The 22081-nt window shown below is 29.8% G+C and overlaps 2 protein-coding genes across 2 annotated transcripts in view; both read right to left on the reverse strand.

Annotated features, from left to right (window-relative positions):
- Positions 1–22081, reverse strand: part of LOC145305727 (uncharacterized) — a 151075-nt gene that overhangs the window by 66341 nt on the left and 62653 nt on the right. The window contains exons 27-30 of the mRNA XM_080147466.1: positions 20848–20871; positions 19904–20094; positions 19294–19456; positions 16028–16210 (exon numbers count right to left, since the gene is read on the reverse strand). Of these exons, the coding sequence (XP_080003592.1) occupies positions 16028–16210; positions 19294–19456; positions 19904–20094; positions 20848–20871 (561 nt within the window). The remainder of the gene's footprint in view (positions 1–16027; positions 16211–19293; positions 19457–19903; positions 20095–20847; positions 20872–22081) is intronic.
- Positions 110–15640, reverse strand: LOC145306303 (uncharacterized). Its single transcript, XM_080148384.1, has 13 exons — positions 15623–15640; positions 15304–15432; positions 14946–15140; positions 14457–14639; positions 13189–13292; positions 12077–12135; positions 11729–11796; positions 11316–11495; positions 7530–9965; positions 3788–6775; positions 3645–3694; positions 1278–3099; positions 110–594 (listed from the first exon to the last, which is right to left on the reverse strand). Exons 1-13 carry the CDS (start codon positions 15638–15640, stop codon positions 403–405), a joined length of 8424 nt encoding a protein of 2807 aa, XP_080004510.1. The 3' UTR covers positions 110–402.

The raw sequence follows: 22081 nt of genomic DNA on the forward strand, positions 1-22081 counted from the left end.
GTAGCTTTAGCAGTTTTTATGGCAGGTTGACTTGTTTCAGCAATATCTTTCTGGTCACCATCTAATTCATCAATAACTTGAGCTTTCTGATCATGGTAGCTGGGTTGACGCTCCAAAATTCTTGGAGAATCATCTTTTTGAATAATAATTCCTTGCTCTATAGGTTTTAATGGTTATTTTACAAGAACTAATAATTTAAATATAATATGCAGCAGAAATAGGTTATTAAAAATGGTAATATGGCATGAAAGTGTAATGTAAACCCCAATTTTCTGGAAAATGGGTATGGAATGATGTTAAATATTAAATTATTACTAAAATCTCATTTTGTAAGTTTGTCCACTCCAGCCTTCTAAATGTAAACAAAAGAAAATAAATCTAATGTCCATTTGATTGTAAAATTTACATCCCTGAAGGAAAATTGAGGAAGGAGGGTAGTTCCACCTTATCCTGTTCAAAATGTTGGGTGAATACAGCGGCAGCTGGTGCAACTATTGGGTCACGGGATTTCCTTCTCACCTCCTCAAGAGGAAGTGGATCGTCGTTCGATTCTGCTTGTCTAATCTCAAGTTGCTTCGCAGGCCTCTTAGGCTTCTAAAAAAAGAAACATACTTTTATTTAACTTAAAAACTATAAAAAAAGTAATATAGTGACGTAAAATTTAAGCAACGACCATATTTGCCGTTTTTAAAAGCGAAGCTTTTCTATAATTACGTCCGTAATGGATAGCTTTTTTCGTTAATTTAGGCATGTTAGAATTGTCCTATCGATTTTAAATTTTAGGTACGATTTAGAAAGCGTAGCAACTCTATAATCATCACCAAAATGTCCGTGCGTCCATTTTAAACATGTTGATTTTTTTACTTTTTTAACAACAAATTTTTATGTGATCTAATCATCCGATTGATCTGATTTTTGGTATATTGATTCCTGGGACAACAAAGTACAATGTAATAAGCGAAGCAACTCTGTAATCAAGTCCTAAAAATGTAAGTATGTCATTGTCCATAAACATTATCCTGAATCAAGCAGTTTTTCAACAAATTTACTTACAATTTTGCTTTGACTCTTATACATTTATATTATGATTATTCAGTTCTCTGACACTATACAAGTGTTAATGTCTGTTTGTTCTACCGTTTCTGTGCTTCGCTTTTATAGATGTTGTCATCCTTGTTAATCAATATATCGGTACTATTCAAACACTCCTTCTTTGTAAGTACACTTGTTAACTATTATTTCTTTATTTTTATGAAGAAAAAAAAGATTTTTCTTACCTCTTTAGGCTTTTCTTCAACAACTTCCGGCTCTGCTTCTTCAGGTTTGTCATCAGATTTCTCAGGTTTAGCTTTCTTTACTTTCTTAACCTTCTTGTCTTTATCAGAATCCAATTCTTTCAGAGGTTTACCAAGCCTGACAACACTTTTTTCCTCTGGAATTGTGTCAAGAGGAGTGTTCTCAAAATCATGATGTTTAAGAGAGACTTTTTCAAGTGTGGGAGAGTCAATATCTCTCTTCACTGTTTCAGCTTTCTTGAGCCTAGATTTTGAAAAGATTTCTGGTTCTTCTATCTTTTCTTTCACCACTGGTTTTCTTGCGCTTACTTTTTTCAATGGCCTAGATGGTTCAGCTGTCTTTGGCTCTGCAGTTTTTTCATTTACCTTGTCATCTTTAATAGGAGTAATTTCTTCCATACTCTCATCTTTCTCTACACTTGGTTGTTTTGGTGTAGCAACATCAGGTTCTACACAATCAGTTACATCCTGATTTTCAATATCAGGCTCTTTTTCTTGTGGTGATTCTTTCTTGGTCTTTTTTATTATTTTCTTAACCTTCTTGACTTTCTCTTTGTCATCAATTATTTCACCTTTACCTGTTAGTTTAACTCTAGTTTTTTCTTCAGGTGCTGTGTCTTGTGTTTCTTGTTCGAAGGAATGATGTTTTAAAGCAACTTTTTTAATTTTAGGTTTTTCAATTTCTTTCTTTACTGTTTCTACTTTTCTAAGTCTAGATTTTGAAAACATTTCTGGCTCCTCAACTTTTTCAGCCTTTGCTTTTGGCTTATCTTTAGCTTTCATTTCTTCTATTTTTTCTTCAATCGTTTTCTTTGGTTTATCTTTTGGCTTTTCATCTTCAATTTTTGGTTTTAATTTCTCTTCACTGACTATTGATTTAGATTTATCTTCTTCAATTTTAGTTTGGGTTTTCTTTTCTTCAATTTTAGATTTAAGTTTCTCTTCTACGATTTCAGGCTTAGGTTCAACCTTAACTTTTTCTTTTACATGGTCAGGTTTGGTGGTACCTTTTTCTGATTTTGGTTCAACATATTCTAGTTCAGAAATTTCATGATCTTTACTATCCAACTCTTTTGTTTCATTCTCTTGAACTATTTGCTCTTCAGTTACAATACTATTTCTTGAAATAGACTCATCTTGAATTGAAGATTTTATTAATTCAGCTATTGACATGTCTTGCTCACTCTTCAAATCATCTTCTAATGGCTCGATTTGCTCATCTGGACTAATTTCATCAGTTTCATCTCTATCTGTTGGTTCAATTTGTTCCACATAATCATCTTTAACATCTGTTTTTGGTTTTTTGATAACTTTTTTAACTTTCTTAGTTTTCTTTTCCAAGTCTGTTAAATCTTTTAAAGGCCTTGATAGTTTAACAGAAGTTTTTTCTTCTTTAGTAGGTTCCAAAGGAGCGAGTTCAAAATCATGATGTTTCAGTTTAACCTCTTCCATTTTTGGTGTTTCAACCTTTCTCTTTATTACTTCTGTTTTCTTTAATCTTGATTTTGAAAATAGTTCTGGCTCTACTTGTTCTTGTTTGGTTTTAGTTATCTTTAGTTTTGAAGCATCTTTCTTTTCTAAAATTTCCTCTTTCTTTTCCGTTTTGTCAATTTTCTTTGTTGATTTTGCATCTTTTGGTTCATCTAATGTTTTGACATCATTATCTTCTAGTTCATCCTTTATCCTCTTTACACTTTTCTGATTGTCTTTAGAAATTATTTTCCTTTTTGTAATCTTCAATTGTTCTTGATTTGATTCTTCTTCTATAATAGGTTTCTCATCATCTATTTCTGAATCCATGACACTAAAATGTGAAAATAATTGTGAAATGATTAATACAAAATTATGATTATAGTCATAATCAAGACACAATGAAAACCTATACCCTTTTAAAATAAAAATGGTTGCGGTGCTTTAGTACATTCAAACCACATAGATCATCTTGCATTTTTTCTTATACTTCCAACAACAACAAAAAAAACCTTATCAAAATTGCCAAGATATGCAAAATTTTAAACAGACAGAAAAACAGAAAAATGAATGAAAAAATATTTCTAACTTTTAGCCCAAAAAGCTACAAATAAGATAAAATATATTGCAAAGATACTAAAAAAATTTATAAAGACAATTTACAAATCCTGCTACTTTGACAGATTTTTAAATGTGTGACAGACACAAATTAACTATTTGGATACCATTTTCCTAAAGTCCTAGGTCATATGCAAATGCAAAAAAAGCATTAAAAAAATTGGTGAAAAGATAAAACTTATAAGGTATAACTAATTAGTGGCCTTTTAAAAAAGGCATAAAATATTATAAAAATATAAATAGTTATCTTGTAGTATTTACCTTGAAGATATATTTTCTCCTTTTGGCTCTGTTTCTGCTACAAATGGTTCCTGAAATAAAATAGATATTAATTAATTCACAAGCATTATTAAAAATGAGAAAATATTTTTTTTTATTTAAATCTATATGAGAAATCTACCTACCAGTACTGTGGAAATTTTCTTTCTTGGGGTTATCTTTTTATCAACAACTTTAGGTTTCTCTGATACAATCATCTCTTGGTCTTCATCATGCACACTAACAGAAGCTTCTTGTGCAATTCTGCTTTCTTCTTCAAAAGCAGATACACTGTCTGACTGCAAAATAGTTTCATCTTGTACTTCTATTTGTACTCCTGCAGTTGTAGCAAGAACATCTTTCTCAAGATTTTCTGTTGCAGAATTTGGTTCATCATATTTGAATACTTCATCAGTAGATTTATCAGATTTTTGATGAAGTGCAATTCGTTTTGATACTTTGACTGCCTTATTTTTGTTTGTATCATCAATTGATTTATTAGCTTGTCTTTCTACTTCCATGCTGTCTTTCCTCAATTGTATTGATTCTTCGTGAATAGAAATACCTTGTGCAGGCACTGTTGATCTTGCCTTTTCACTTACATTCTCAAGAATACTTTCTTTAGCAACAGCTGTGGCTGTGCCAAGGCACTCCACTAATTCAGCTTGCTCCCCTGCAACAAGAACACCCTGCTGTTTACTTTTTGATACAATTTTACTCTTTTCAAACTTGGAAGCTCTACTTTCTCTAGCAGAAACTCTTTCAGGCTTGAATTCTATTCCTTCAGTAGCTGATTCTTCTGTTACAGAAGCTCCTAATTGTCTAGGTTTTGAAGAAGCCCTTGATTTAATTTGTAAAGACTCTCTTCCTGTTTTAGCTGACACCGATTTTGGTGATGGAAATTCTTCAATTTTAGACATCTCAATTTCAGTACCATACCCAACAACTCTTGTTTGTGATGTAGGTCTATGAAAGTTTTCCAAGGGTTGTTTGATGCTTTTAGCATTTGCTACTTTTTCTGTATGTAAAAGATCCTCTCCTACTACTTCGAGACTGTCACTAATACCTTCAATTCTTTCTGTTCTGGTAGCTATGTTACTAGAAACAGCTGAATGCTGAGTTTGATTAGCAAGATATTTGCTTTTTTCTAAACTGTTTGTTGCCAATTCAGGAGCTTCATCTTCAGGAGCGTAAAATCCTTCATTTCTAACTTTAGAATTTGCTCTATCTCTAACTTTTCTTTCCTTTCCAGAAATAGCAGTTGCTTGAATATCCATTATTTTTTCTTTTAGATCACTAGCTTCATATTCTTGAGTGTCTAAACCTTCAATTCTTACAGCAGATAATGCTCTTTCTTTTGGTTCTTTTTTATCCACATTTTGAGGTTCAACCATCACCTCAAGTTCTTTATTTAATACTAATTCTTGTGACTGAGCCATAGAAGCATGGTATCCTTCCATTCTTGTTTGTGATGATGCTCTAAATCTAGCCTCACTTCTAGATGTCATTGCTGTCTTTTCTTCAGATTTGGTCAAATCCTTGGGTATAAGTTTACTTGTTTCTTCAATACTAGTTCCAAAACCTTCTTGTCTCACAATCGAAGATGCTCTTTTCTTTTCTAAGGCTTCATTGGAAATAAAAGATTTTCCTGATGGCGGAAGTGCTGTTGGAGTATAGCTTTCAGCTTCAGTTAAATCCATAGTATACCCAAATTGGGTTGGTTGATTGCTAACATTTTCCATTCTATTTTTCGTATTTCTAACATTTGCAACCTCTTTTCTATGAATTGGTGCAGCTAATGAATCAACACTACCCAATTCATCATCAATTCCTTCAGTTCTAGTTTTTGAAACGGCTCTTTCATGGCTTGACTTATGCTTTTTCTGTTCAGCTGTCTCTTGAATTGATTTAATTATGTCACCTTGATTTAGACAAGACATTGCCTCCTCTGTATTTGTTCCAAAACCCTCTATTCTAGTTTTGGAAGAAGCTCTATGTCTGATGATTTGCTCTTTCTTTTCAACAGCATTATCTTGCATTGAAGATATAATTTCTTTTGTGTCTTTAAGATTCTCACTTGTCTCTTCATCATTGCAATATCCTTCTTGTCTTTCCTTTGATGTCATTCTCAACTTTTGTTGTGCAACAATCGTTTCTTTAGCTTGAACACTTGAAGCAGTCTTATTAGGTTTATCTTTGAAAGTGTTGCATTCTTCTGCTTCAATTGAATAACCTTCCATCCTTGTTTTAGAACTAGCTCTCGATTTTTCAGCTGACTTGTAAGTGCTAATGTTGCAAGCTCTTTCAGATTTTACATTAGCTTTATTAAGCATGTCAACTTCTTCTTCTTCATTGTAATAACCCATTAAACTTCCAGCTACAATAACTCTCTCAGAAGCATTTTCTTGCATTCTAACATCTGCTGATTTATGCATAGCATCAAATAACTCTTTCTTATTTGCTTCATTACACCATTCATCTGACAGGTCTAATCCTTCAACTCTTGACAGTGAAGTTGCTCTTTCTTTAGAACTTTTTTCAGTAGAAGATTTGATAACTTCCTTAGGAGTATCCTGACTTTCAAACAGCTGAAAATCTTCTTGTTTAGCAGAATCACCCTCAACTTGGACTTTATTTGTAACTTGCTGCCTTTTTGGTCTAAAAGACGAAATTGTTGCACTATCTTCAATGTTTCTTAGAATATCTTCTTTTGTAAAACAATCTTTTGTTTCTTCTACATCAGCTGATATTCCTTCCATTCTTGTTTGAGATGTTGCTCTTGTTTTTTGTTCCTTATTTATCTTAACAGTGGCAACATTTGAAGTCTCCTTTGAATCGGTTAGTAAATCTGATGCCTCTTCAATTGACATATTAAGACATTCTACTCTAGATTTAGATGATGCTCTTTGTCTAGAATTTACATCAACCTTAACTGTCTTCTTTGTAGATTCAACTTGTTGCATAGCTGTAACTTTATGATCATCCACAGTTTCATGAGCAGCAAGTACTCCTTGCGATCTTGGGATAGAAGTTGCTCTTTCTGTGCTGGAAGCTTTTGTTCTTGATTGGTTGGCTACTACTTGTGATTGAGTGGAAAGCATTTTGTTTTCTGGCAAATATTCAGTCTGGTGCTCCTAAAACAAAAAAGAAGTTATATGATTGTAATTGACAAATATGATGAATGTTATATGATATCATGGTATTTTAAAATGTTTAATATACTAAATATAAAATTGGAACCGCTCAATGCACCAATTTCACATAATACTAATAATAATTGATAGGTTAGGTGAATGAGGCTCTATGTTGTTAATTTAAGCAATCACTTGCTTGATAGATTTTAGGAGATATTAATAAGTTAATATATTGTTTTTATAAAAGATTAGAATATTTGTGTTAATACATTAATCAATTCTCATGCTCTAATATTTTGGTACAATATTTTCTTTTAATATCATGCAACAGTTGTTTTTTTTATTATCGTTATCCTCTTATCAATTTTTTTCTTCAAAATTATAAACACCCCCCTCCACCCACCCCACAAATAACGAAATTTTTTACACAAATAGGATAGAATTTTCTAAATGGATTTTTAATATAATTAAAAAAAGTACTTATTGTATGCATAAAGATTAATGATAGAATATAATATTGTGAATAAATTTTAGATGATTAAAAAGTTTTATGATACTTGAAATTAAAATTAATAAAATCAAAATGTTTAAAGTTTACATGCTTTTTAACATACATACATTTAGTTTGCATTCAGTATAATAAATATGGTATCAACATTTTATTTACAATAATTTATTTGATAAATTAGGAATAATGATGGTTAATATAAACAGGCAAAATGAATCAATGCATTAGATTACATTTCACCCTTACCCCAATCAGTTTGGGAACATTCAGTGCTTGCTGTTGTTTTCGTATTGTTTTTGATTTCATAGCAGTTGTTGGCTTTTCATAGCATGTGTCTAACTTTTCTTCATTTTCTTCTGTTTGATGATCAATTTTTGTTACTCCTTTCTTGACTTTGGTTTCCTCAATTGTAACTTTTACATCTTTTGTAGGTATATTTTCTTCAAATATTTCTGTTGATTCCAAATGTTTATAATCTCCAACTGGCAAAGCCTTCTTTGTAGCTATGCTCTTAAGTTCTTGATCCTTTCTTGATTTTGCTTGCTTTAAGAACCATGGAGTAGTTATATTCAGATCTTGGATTAATTCTCCTTTATTATTATCAACAACTGGAATTGATTTCTTAACGACAATATCTTTATTTTGAATTTCTTTTACAACATCTAGAGTGGTCAAAGGTTGTGAAATATCAAGCTCCCTAACATATTCTTCTTTCTTATCATCTACCAGTGATAAAGGCTTTTTTAATGATAACTGCTTATTGTTTGCTTTCTCTTTAGATTGAGAAGTTTTTTGTTCTAAATTGGAAACTTCAAATTGACTTACAGAATCAGAAATATCTTCAGCAACTATAGAATGACTTGTCTTGGAAATAAGAGCTTTATTATCAAGTTCAAATTTTTCATCTGCTCTAATCTTTGATTGTTTTGTGCTAATTAACTCTTCAGTACTTTCTTGGGGTATGTCTATTCCAACCATTCTCTCTGTTGATTTTGTTCTTTGTTTCACCTCCTTCTTGTATTTACCAGATGATGCTCTTAGTTCATCAACTTTGTTAATTTTTAGATCAACTACATCTTGTTCACTAAAGTCTTGTCCAATTCTTTTTTCAACAGATCTTGCTTTTTCAAGTCTACCTGCTGTTTCATCGATTGTTTTGGCTCTTTTGTTACTCAGAACTTGTTGGTCAAGTTCTTTTGGACATTCATCAAAAATATAATATTCTTTATCTATGGGATTATTTATTCTATTCCCTGTTTTAATATTGGCTTTAGTTTGTAGACTTACAGTATTATCTAAGTTATGTACTTGATCAATGATTTCATCTTGTTTAAGCTCAACAGGTTTGCACACTGGCCGATTATTTTCATTCTGAACTGTTGAGGACAAATTTGCACTTTCATCTTTAGGATAAGTGTTGCTTAATTTAGGAACTAAACAATCTGTTGATGTATCTACAACTTCTTTACTGTTTAATTGTAGTTGCCTTCTATAATTTGGTTTCTGTCCTACAATTGTTACTTCAGGAATATATGTTTTATCAATTGTTTCAATTTCCTCTTGTTGACTAATCATTCCAATAACATTTGCAGATTTAATTGCTTTTGTTGTGTTTGTTGCTTCATATGAACTGGAAGCAACAGTACCTTCATTAATTTTATCTGGTATATCAGTGCTTATCTTTTCAATCTGTTTTTTGCCCTGTGAAGTTGGTATTGATAACACTCTTCTGTTTTTAAGTTTATTTCCAATACTCTCAGATGGTTGTTCTTCTTGATAATGTGTTTTCTTTAAGTCTTTTGTTGTCTCTTCCAGACAGTGAACTCCAATACTTTTAGCATCAGATTGTATTCTTTCTGTAACTTTTTGCTCAATTTTCTTTGGCTTAATATCTAATTTTGTATTAGTATCTAAAACATGTACATCTGTTGCATCAATTGCAATGTCAAGTGCCTCTAATCTTGGTGTATTTTCAACCCTGCTAAGTTTTCTTTGCTCATTCTTGGTTAATTTTGCCTTTTGATGGACCAGTTGTTCTTGTTCTAAATCATTTCCAGTATCAACATCAACAGACTCTCCCTGTATGGGAGACTCAATGACTGATAGCTCCCTATTTAATTTATGCTTAGATTTGAGAGCCTCTTTTCTCTTATCCTTTGCTGTAAATGTAAATGTTTTGGACTCCAATTCAGGAAGGTCAATAACTTCAGACCTAACATTCATTACAGCTTTTTTATTTGCAGGTTCTTTAAGTGTTGATATCTCTGATGATCCGGGCTTCTGTTGGTCAGATATATTTTCCACAACTTCTTGATTATCTATATTACTATACTCTTCAGAAGATCTCATAATTTTAGACTTTTGCTTTGTATATTTTGTATCTGATTTGCTTTCAAGTAAATCATCATGTACCAATTCTGTAATTTTGTTGTCAGAAACTAATTCTTTGTTGTTTACTGAGGCAACACCTGCTTTATCATGATCCTTTACTTCCTTTCCTGATGACTGTTCACTGCATTCTAATTCAGTAGTCTGCTTTGTTTGATCCCTAACTTGTGATTGCTTATCCTTTGGTATCTTTATTACTTTTTCCTTCTTTGTAGTAGTTAGTAACTCATCATCTTTTGTCTTCTTGTTTGTATCCTTTTCTTTATTGTCTATGGTTTCCTGTATTTCTGCTTCCTTTTGAAATTCAATTTTTATAAAAATGAATTGCCAAAAAAAATATTTTTAGAGCAAATATTGACAAAATAAAAAAAAATATTATTTTTCATGAAGGACAAAGATTTTTCTAAATACTAAAATAAAATTTTCTAGTTTAACGTCCATAAATAAAAGGAAAATATAATATTAAATATATTTTAATAAAATTTAACTAAATCATAAAATTTGATTTTTAGTTGATGTAATTTGTTTGAAATGCTTTCTTTCATAATTTTTAATATTAAATTTTCCTTATTTGAAATGGAGGACAAATCTAACTACAGGGTATGTATATATGTGTCTGATATGTTTTAAATTCAAATATGTTTTATGTAATGTTTACCCAGCAGACAACCAGATTTATTTTGATAATAAATTTCTTGAAATAACATATGTAAGATTTTAAAAAATTAACATTTGAAAGACAAAAGTAAGACTAATTTGAATTTAACTATTTAATCCCTTCAAAACTGTTTTATATGGATCTTGGACAAAGTAGCTTCGGACAAAGTAGCTTCGGACAAAGTAGCTTCGGACAAAGTAGCTTCAGGACAAAGTAGCTTCCGGACAAAGTAGCTTCAGGACAAAGTAGCTTCCGGACAAAGTAGCTTCCAAAGAAAAGTAGCCTCCACTGGTAATAAAGGTCATGGCCGCAGCGCTCGGCCCCCTGGCCTGCCTAGCCGCGGGCGCTCGGCTCCCTAGCCTATAACCTAACCTAACCTAACCAAAAAATTGTAAAAACATTATTAAAACTTATAAAAACAATATTAAAAATTGTAAAAATCTATCAACCACTTTTTGCAAAATCCACGAAATTCTAAACCACCTATGTATTATCAGTTGATGATATTTTTCTTAAATAAATGTTCTGAGGCTAACATAGGTTAGGTTAGGTTAGGTTAGGTTATAGGCTAGGGAGCCGAGCGCCCGCGGCTAGGTAGGCCAGGGGGCCGAGCGCTGCGGCCATAATCTTTATTAATATTAGAAGCTACTTTTCTTAAGTAAATGTCCTGAAGCTACTTTGTCCGGAAGCTACTTTGTCCGGAAGCTACTTTGTCCGAAGCTACTTTGTCCGAAGCTACTTTGTCCAAAGCTACTTTGTCCAAGATCCTTTTATATATCTTTCTTTCTGTTATAAGGTAAAAACTAAAGAGCCAAAGTCACAAATTAACAGGGATTTAGGAAAAGAAATATGAACAAAAATTACTCCTCCCTAACTTCAAATCTATGAAATATTTTGTTTTCAAAATAATCCTATTTGAATTGTAACTTAGGCTTCTAAAGAAATATTATTTTTTTAAGGCCAAACAAAATAGGACTCTTCTTTACCTGGACTTCTAAGCACTCCTGATTAGTTTTCCATGACAATGCTTTACTACGACTACGAGATTTCCTTTCAACATTTTCTGTAGATTTATTTTCTTGATTTTCGTCAGAATCATCTAATTTTTGTTCTAATATATCTTCAATTTCTTCAGTTTGTTCTGTGGTTTCAACTTTTCTAGTTACCTATATTATCAAAAGTTAATTATTAATGCATAAAAATAGCTTCAAATATGAATGCCTTTTGAGTAACTATAACCTATCCTAATTTAGTAAACCTATTGGTCAGTAATCTTTACATTATATAAGAATGTTTCTATTAATTACCTAATTATTTCTTTTCAAACTTTTAAAATATTAAATATTGAAAATTTATTGTTTTTTTTTTACAGATTATCCTTTTTTTGGAAAATGTGTACCTTGGTTGTCTTTTTGTATCTTGTAACAATAATTTTGTGTGCTTGGCTTATGTCCTTTTTCATACAATCTAAAAACATAAAATATGAATTTAATTGTATAAATTTATTGAGGCATATGTCAACTGAAAAGAAATTAATAGACTTTGTTTGTGGAATACTGTATCTACATAAATGCTAACAAATTCTTGCAATTTTTAAGTAAAGATTCTCAAGGCAACTGTTTGGTCAATAAGATGAATTAATTTTAATTTTATAATCAGTAGGATATTTTGAACCAATTATATTTAATTTCCTTACAATAAATCATTTTGTTAAGGCTAACCACTGAACCAGAAGGCAATTAGCTACCTGTTGTGTTAGAAGATTCCTCAATCTCTAATTCTTCTTCCTTTTCTTCTTCGGTTGACCTAAAACATTTTTTAATTATTCAAAGTTTTCTAAATTTTATCTACTAGCGGCTATTCTTATAGAGGCCTCTAGGATTCTAGTTTTTAAAAGGAAATATATTTTTTGAGGGAAAAAAAATTCTAAGGTATTTTCTCTTTGGAGGGTGTTGGTACCCTCCTTCAAAATATTTATAAACCTTCCCAGTACTAATGAGAAGCTACATTGTAATGAAGAATAATATTGGTTCAAAGGTTATCGATATCCTTCTGTACAGACATCCTGTTAATTGTATATAAAAATAGGATAAAGAATAATTTAGTTTTATATAAAGATTATGCAAAATAATCTGCCCAGCACAAAAATAATTTCACATCTCAATGGTTAATATATTCCCAATTAATCTTTATAATCATCATTCATTTTCTGGTGTTAGCCTTTCCATATATACGTCAATATTTTTAAAAGAAAAGCTTTTCTATAATTAGGGTCAGTCCGTCCGTATGTCCGTCCGTACGTCTGAGACAGATAGCTTTTTTCGTTAATTTAGGCATGTTAGAATTATCCTATCGATTTCAAACTTTGCATGGTGATTCCTGTAGTAGTTAGGTACGATTTGGAAAGCATAGCAACTCTATAATCATTACCAGAATGTCCGTTCGTCCATTTTAAACATGTTGATTTTTTACTTTTTTTAACAACAAATTTTTATGTAATCTAATTATTCGATTGTTCTGATTTTTGATATACTGATTCCTGGGACAACAAAATACAATAATATAAGCAAAGCAACTCTATAATCAAGTCCTAAAAATGTAAGTATGTCGATAAAAATTATCCTATATCAAGAAGTTTTTCAACAAATTTGCTCACAATTTTTCTTTGACTCTTATTCATTTATATTCTTATTATTCAGTTCTGACACTATACAAGTGTTATTGTCCTTTTGTCCTAACGTTTCAGAGCTCTGCTTTTATGTATGTTGTTATCCTAGTTTATTCATATTTCGTTCTTTCTATCTATCTATCTCTATAACTATATATCTGCCTATCTATCTATCTCTATTCTATAATTACCAAATCTTAATTGTTTGATGTACATAAACAGATGATTCTTGAAATCTTGATTTAATTAGAAACTCTTTGATAATTGTGGAGGCGGCAGGAACAGAAAATATATCCTAATAACATTTAGTTGCAGATGAAAATAAATGACTTACTGTAATTGTAAATTGTCGATGATAGTTTAGTTATAGTCCTGTACCCAAAATAAAATTATATAAGAACTGGTTACCAAATCTTATGTTTTTAAACGTCCTTGAGGAAAAGCCAACAAAATCGGTGTTTTTTTTTAGATTTAAAACCTAGAATGAAAATAAGAAAAAACTTTTTAAAATCATTTGATATAGTGTTCATCTAAAAATACAATATTATTTTCCCTTTGTTGCTTTAAAATGGACGTGTTTTTACCACTTGTAAAGTAGTTCTAAATATTATCCCAATCGACCCCCCTAATTCGACACTTTCACACAAAGTGTGTTGTTGATCACTAAATCCTTTCTTCTTATTTTTAAAACTAATCAGAAATAAGGGAGGGGAGGGGGGTGGGTTTGCTTTTAATTTGATTGTCTATTTCTTGAACTCAATTTATAATAGGTTATAATGGGCACTAGGTAGTATGGCAGTGTTAGAAAACTGCAGGCATAGGCCCCTTAGATTCCCAGCAAAGGTTAGGCATTAGGAATAACTACTACCCTCCCCCCTCCTCCTCCTACTTTTAATTTATTTTTAAAAATAAGTGGGGGGGGGGGCGGTATCATACTCAACAGACAATATATTTGAAAGCACTCCTAATTCTTACTAAACCTAAAATATAAAAATAATTAAAATCATTTTTTTGAGTAAGTTGTAAGAACACCAACCAACCAAATGCAAAAAAAATCTTTTTAAAGATCTGCAAATAAATCCCTGAAACGTTTCTGTAATGATTTTGTTTTCTTTTCTTGTTATATAAGTTCTACGTCGTGTATAATATCTTGTAGTTCTAGAAGCAAGAGAAATTTAGAATTTGATGATTAAGCAAGAACAATATGTTTTATAGTAGCAAAGCTTTTTATATTTAAATAGAATGTCATGCATTGATAGGAAAAGAAAAAAATTATAACTTCTGTATTAGGTTGTAATTTTGAGGAAGAAAGGAGTGAAAAGTTAAAATAAAAGCAAGTGTCTCCCCCCTCCCAACTCTGAGAGTAATCATTAGAGCCAAATATTATTACAACAGCACAAATTGCACCTTCCCCTTAGCTTTATTTACTACAAGCGACGCCTCTAATTTATTTGCTTACAAATGTATTATTATCAATTCTAAATTTCTCATTCCTTGTGGTTCTTTCAACAATGATCCTATACTCAATTGAATCAATCTCTCCATCATGAGTAATATTCTCTTCAGAAGCTTCTCTTCGAACATTTATAAGTTGGTCTTCTGTGATTTTCAGAGCGCCTTCTTGTGACTCCTCTTTCGCTTGCTGGAATGTTAGTTGTAAAAAGGTCACTGTCATTTAAGTGACTTTTGAAAGTTATATTTTAAAAATGGCTGTTCTTACCCCTTCCCTTGAAAAATTTCAATTCGATTAAGAATAAATGCTCTCTAAGACATTCAGAAACATGTAAGAGGCTGTAAAATATATCATTTCTTACTTTTTTCCCCTAAAAAAACTCAATTTTTGATAGAACAGCCAAAAAAGAGTCCATGTCAATAAATGGATTTCACCCACCTGATATTTTTGCTTCTTTAAGACCCACGATCTCAATTGTTTACCGTCTTTTGTTACCGTAGTAGTACTTTCAGTGGACTCCTCTTTACCTTTATCAACCTCGCCAGATGTTTCCTCAACGTTGGCGGATTTTTCTGATATTACGCTGGAAGCTTTTTCAAAAACTTCATCGTTAGTATCATCAGCTGTGACATTCTCTTTGTCTTTTGTAGAGTTGTCATCAATTTCGGTGTCAGTTTCGGAGCCACTTTTCTGACAAGGAAACAGTTTTAAAAAATGTTATTTTTTATTGAATTGAATTTTAAAAAAGGGATAGCTTCTTGAAAACTTGAGCTAAACATTAGAGACCTTATTAATTGTGCACAAACAACCCTTCTTGAAACTAACCCTTTGTCAAAGTAACCAACTGTCTTACCCGTCGCACTTTGACTACCCTCTTGACAATTGTCTTCTTGACCATCTTTTTTTCTGTTTCCTTGTCATAAGTTTCCACCTCAGGTGTCTCCTTGAAGGAAACTGACTTTTTCAGTTTGACCACAGGGCCCTGCGAGCATGCAAAAAAAGCGTCATTTGAAGTGTGTGTTCACTTCCGCACATTTTAACTTTATAAAAAAAAAACATCATAAACGCAACTATGATGATATGCGAAAGTGAACACACACCATTTTTCCCTCTTTTTAAAAATGACTTTTAAAAAGAAGAAATATTTAGAAAATTTTTGGTGTAAAACATACCATGTCTATAAATGGCATTATTGTCAAAGCTAAGTGTATTTCTAGGAAAACATTTAAATAAGTCGACGGTCTAAATGTGTATTTTTTGTATGGAAAAATGTATTTTTTATTCGAGTGAAATGAATAGGTAAATAAAAGAATCAAATATAAATGTCTTGTTTTTTTTTTATATTTAATTATTTACTCAACTATCCTTTACATCAAAGAAATATTCAAAGATAAAGATAAATTTTCTAAAAACAAACCATAATAAACAAACAAGTAAAAGCAAAGAACCTTTTTTATCTTTATAAACTCTTTGTTTTTAGAACATTTTTCTTATAATTGATATTATTGCTGAAATATTGAAGTAAAGTAGAGGAGTGGAATTAATAAGGTCGAAGCGATATGAAGATGTATCACTACCTCTTCCTCCTGCTTTTCCGGCTCCGGTGTCGGCTCCTTGGCCGGTTCCGGCTCTGGCTCCTCGTCAGATTCATCCTTGCTTGTTTTGGCCTTCTTTTTCTTTTTCTTCTTGGCCTTTTCTTTTTCTGAGTCATCACTCTCCTCGATGGGGTCGCTAAGCTTCATACTCGTTTTTCCCTCAGGCTGAAATAAATAGTTATGGATAAATTAAAAGGCCATATAATACAAAAATTAGCAACAATGACAAGTCAACATTTTTTTAATTTTGATAAAAATGACGTTCCCTAAGAATAGAACTGCAAAAGTAGAGATTTTAAGAAAAATTATGAATTCTCAATTATTTTTTTGCCTATCATAATATCTTAATATTAAATTTATTTTGGTTATATAATAATTGTTTGTTTTTTTCATTTCATCTAAAAAAAAGTTTTAAAATACGTGTTTGCTTTAACTTTATGCTATTTGTTCAACCAAAACTTACAGATAAGCAACAAAATGTACTTTTATACGAATCCTTTTTACTGTAATAATGCAAAAATATCTTGATATTTTCAAGATAAATGCGTGGCAGATAAAAAGTTTTGAGGTTAAAAACAACAAAAGGATTTGTTGAGAAAAACACCAAGAATTGCAACAAAAAAAAGATTATCTTGTACAAGATTTCACTAAAATTGTGTTCTTAACTGCTTTGCTTGTCTTATATTAAGTTGAAATTTTCAAGTTTACAGAGCGTGCGCGTTCACAGAAATTTGGCAATGGGGGTATGCATTGCTCATTAAAGGGATGTAAATATTTTCATTTAGTGTATGTTAGCAACCCCTTCCCCTGCACGCCCTTAGTTTGAGAGTAGTAGGTTCTTTGTTTCATTTCATATCAAACTTATTATTAAATTAAGTAATTTGCAATACAATTTTTGATGAATCTATGAAACTTTTAGGTTACCTTTATTATTATTTGGTAACTTTTTCTCCTTGTTAATATTAAATTGTAAAGTAAATTGTTCTTTTTTCAAGTTTAAATTACCTAGATGAAAATTCTGGGATTAAATCAGAATATCTTTTCTGGTGGCCTTTTAAAGCAGCAAATTATAAAACAAACAAAAAGGAAAGGTATATTTTTAGTTTAGTAACTGCTATAAAATAAAAAATGATAAAAGTAAGTTAAATATCAAAAATGATGACTTCAAGGAAATTTCCATTAAAAAAATATTTCATTTTTAAATTGCCTAAAATTTTACTGAACTTTTTATTAAATTTTGTGGTATTTTATGCACAATACCTTTTTTTCCTTTTTCTTTCCCATCTAATATGCCATAAAACTAATCCTTATAGCTGAGAAATTTAAAATTTCAGCATCATAGCATTTAATATATGCAGAAAAAATGCATTTTAAAACCCTTTAGTTTTGTAGCCATAGTTTTAATGACAAAAATAGCCCGAAAGGATTTGACAAAACTAAAGATTTTTGATAACATTAGCTGTAGTATGGATTTAAGATAATGGTTTGAATAATAGAATGGGTCTAAAAAGACATAACTACAGAAAAAAGCAAAATCTTAAAAGAAATGTTATTCCAATGAATTCCAAGATATGACACCAAAAGATAATTTTTCCATTCAACCTTTCCACTATTTATAATAATCATAGTTCCTTGAACCAGAAAAAAAATACTTTTTAGCGAAGAAAGTTAGTATCAAACAAAATTTCTAACTTTATTCCATGAACAGTAAATTGTGCTAATATTCATAAAATTTTGGTTTACAACCCTCTACACACTTAAAAACTATTCCTAGATTTTTATAAATCATACATCACAATAAATTCAATCTTAAAAAGGCATTCTATTTTATTGTAAAAATAGTATGAATTAAAGCCTTTAGAAGCAGCTATATGTAATATCATAAAAGATAAACAAAGAGGAAAGATAAAAGAAGGATTTACTTCTATATGTGTAAATTCAAAACATCTTATTCATGCTAATAATTTTAATATTGTATAACTTACTCTTTTAAAAAGAGATATTTTAATAATAATTTTTCTGGGGAAGCCTAAGTAAATCTTTGAAATACGAAATAGCTTAAATAAGTTTTGGTATCAGCTGTTTTGTAATTGCAGCCCAAATTTGACAAATATTTTAATACCTGCAATCTTTATAAACAAAATGAAACACAGAAATTTTCATACATTTTTAAAATAAGTTCAGACTATTTTTGTAAATTTAGAAAAACAACTTGATTTACTCTCTATCTTTTTATATGGTTGTCTCTGTGTATCTGTCTATCTATCTATCAAGTTCTCTTTGAGTCCCCTTTCAAGCCATTACAGATTCCTTTGTGCAGAATTTTATATCACAAGTGGAATATTAGGGTTGCCAATTTGATTGCCATTATTAAAAGAAGAATTATCATAGTATGTTGCTTTGTCTAGCTGTCATTCTATTTTGAGTCCCTATCTCATCTTTAAAACAGGGTAAACTATTTTTTTTTAAATAATTGTCAACCATGATTTGAATGAAAAATTGAAAGTGTTGCATCTTGTCATATAAACATATACTTCAGATGAAAAGAATTCTGGCAAAGAAATAGAATAGGGCAGACATTTATTCCCTTAAATCAAAATTAAAAAGTTCAATAAGGAAGTTGATATTTAATGTTTGCTAAAATTTCTTAAAATGGAAGGGTTTTTTTCTGAATACAAATCATTGATCATTGTTTTTAAATAGATTTCATGAAAATATCCGACCCCACCCCCCTTCCCCTGTTGAAAACCTACTAATCATAGCATGCTAATCAGTAAAATAATAAATGAAAAAACAAAACATTCTGGAATAATACAAATAATAATTGATTAATGAAATTTTTGGAGAAAAAATTTTTTCTCCAAGTGCTATATCCCTTCCTATTCAAATAGGAGGGGGGGGGGGGGGAATTTAAGTTTCTCAAAACTCGATCCTTTAATAATCAAAATTATATTTTGATAGTTTGTCCCTTATCTTTGTTACAAACAAAATAATGACGGTTTTTTGACTAATTGAAATAATTGTTCAATTATATCATTTTATATTTCAAATGAAAAACAATGACATCTTTTTCTTTAAAATTACTGTTTGCTAAAACTTGAATATTTGCAGGATACAGTGTAGCCCTAAAGTATCATTTAGTTTTTGTACATTTAAGAGTCATTACAATTTTCAAAGAATTTTATGTCTTGCCATGAATGAGAAATGACACAATAGAAAGTAGCTACTTTTTAATTAAATATTCTCACCTGTTCTTCCTGTGCAGGCTTTTCAAACTCATGATGCTTGAGGTCAACTGTTTCCATCTTTCCATCCTCCCAAGTTCTCTTTACTGTCTCTGATTTTTTCAGCTTTATTTTACCAAATGGGGATTCATCCTCTTTAGGCTCCTCTTTTGGAAGGGAGGAAGTTCTTATATAATTTTTAATAATATGCAGCACAAGAAATTGGTTTGAATTTTTATTTTTACTTATTTTCCATGAGGATTCAAAATTTGATTACATTTATAAAATACATTTTGATTAAGTATTACAAATTCCAAAAGTTTAATATAAGGTTTATTAAAAATCTTGGATGTAAAGAATGAAAGAAAAATATTTATTTTTCTTTACATAACATGCAAGTAAGTTATTTTCTTGATTATTTATTCCATCTCATAGTAAACAATCTCATTACATGTCTTTCTCATTTATATATAAAGTGCATAATTATATAAGTAAGTTTATACAATAATAGTTGTTTTTATACCAACATTGACCTAAGAAAAGCATTTACTATGTCAAAGAAATTATTAACCACAATAATACCCTAAATTTAAAAAAAAACAAATATTAAGTTTTGTGCTGTATATATTTGTACCTAAGTGAAGGTTTTTTCTTTGGAAGCTTGTACATAGATTCATCTGATCCAATAGACTGTTCTGGGGATGGCTGGGGCTCTTTTTTCTCAACTTTTTTGATAGGCTTGTAGGCCTTGGCAGCAGCTGCAGCTTTGGCTGCTGCTTCCTCCTCTGCTTTTTTTCTTTCCCGCTCCGCAGCGAGTAATTCGTCCTAGTTAAGGGGAAAATTGTTGTGTTTATGTGTTTTAATGTTTATGTATAAAATGGAAAATTGCCTTTAATACTAATCATTTCCAACTTTTTTGTTAAAACTGACTTTATTTTTAGGCATAAATTTTCCATAAAAGTGTATAAATACATGTGTATACTATTAAATACATAGAGAAAGATAGATTGATAGTTTTATAGGTTTATAGAGGAAGAAATATTCATTTTTGATAGGAAAGAGAAGATATACAAAAGTTTTTGTCAGAAAAAGAAAGTTAATAAAAGATAAATATAACAAAAATAGTATTTTTATGACAGATAGGTATCACAAAAATATATTTTCCGTGACAAAAACTTTCTAAAAATGAAAAAGAAAGTATAGTATAGTTTAGAATAATGTGTATATTGTATATTGTCAGATTCTAAATAGTCTTCCTACAGCTAAAACTAAATTAATTAATATAATAAAAAAGATATTTAAATTTAATAAAACCTAAATATTTTCGATTCTACAAATATAAATTTAAATTAAATTCTTAATCCTAATATAGAAATTTAGAAGATTATCTAATTATGAGTCCAAGAATTGGTATTTTATTCGAGTTTACTTTTTGTTCACACTGTAGACATAAATGAAAATCATTTTACTAAAGTGAAAATTACAAATCATTGTTTCTACAGGGTGTTCAAAATATTTAATTATTTTTTTTGCAACAGGACAAAATAAAATTCACACATATATACAAATCTTTTTTACCTCAACTGGAACCTCTTTGGGAACCTTAAAAAAAATAACAAGCATGAGTAGATGCATAGCAAAAAATGTCAATCTTTTGCTTAATTTTTCATTAAACTTATAGGTCTTTTAAAGCTTTACATATTGTAGCTTTTTCTCTTTAATAAAATGAAATATATTCATCATAAATAGTTTAATGAAAAAATAAGCAAACATGCATTTAAAAAAAATATATATTACAATAAGATTCCTTTTTAAAATAGTAAATTTTTTTGGCCTTCTATAAATAGCTTTCTATTAATATTATCTCCTTTATAAAACAAACAATAAAAATATTACAACCATTTTCAATGAAAGTAAGTAAACAATAAAAATTGCAAAATAGACTCTACCCTAATATTTTGTCTTGTTTTATTAAAATAAATTAAAGAAAATAATTCATTATTAGAAAGCATAATAATCAACTTAATTTAGGAATTTAATAAATCATTTCTTAAAGATTTACATTACGATAATTTTTATATTTAGATTTACAGACAAAATAAAACAAAATTCTACATTTAATCTAAATACAAGTTTAGCAACATACTTTTATTTCGTTTTTTTATAAGGTATATATTTTTAGGAATTAAAATGATTTATATTAAGAATCGGAATAGTGTCCAAGGGCACTCCAAATTAAGGGGGGGGGAAAGAAGCAAACCCCAATTCATTTGTAAGGATGTTGTTGTACTAAAGCTAAAACATTTAAAAATATTTTCCACCCAAAACTAGTTAGCCAAATTGTAAATTTCAAAAATTTTGATATACCTATTTTTAAATATTAAATTTACATATAGATTATAGGAATAGTATCAATACTAATATAATTGATTTTATGATTTATGGTACATTACTTTTTTATGTAATATTACTTTAAGCATTTTAACTACTTTTTGGTTTTACATATGATTAAGACATTGTAAAGCAAAAGATTTAATAGGTAATTATTTGGGATTAATCTAAAAATTAGGAATAACTTTCTGAAATCCTACTAGATGAAATAAAAAATCTTATTGGAGTAAGAAAAACCCATGTACTTGATATATATGATTGTGAATACTTATATTAATGGAAGATTATAAAATCTTAAGCTTTAATATGTCTAGTATAAATACTATATTTAAATCAAAGTCATTTTTTTGTTGTATCATCCATTTTAGCCAACTATCATGCTACAAAAAAGCAATTACAAAATAATAATCATTTAGATATT

The sequence above is a fragment of the Acartia tonsa genome, chromosome 14 (assembly GCF_053477335.1).
Source record: "Acartia tonsa isolate MP-2025a chromosome 14, ASM5347733v1, whole genome shotgun sequence".
In the NCBI taxonomy this organism is placed as follows: Eukaryota; Metazoa; Arthropoda; class Copepoda; order Calanoida; family Acartiidae; genus Acartia; species Acartia tonsa.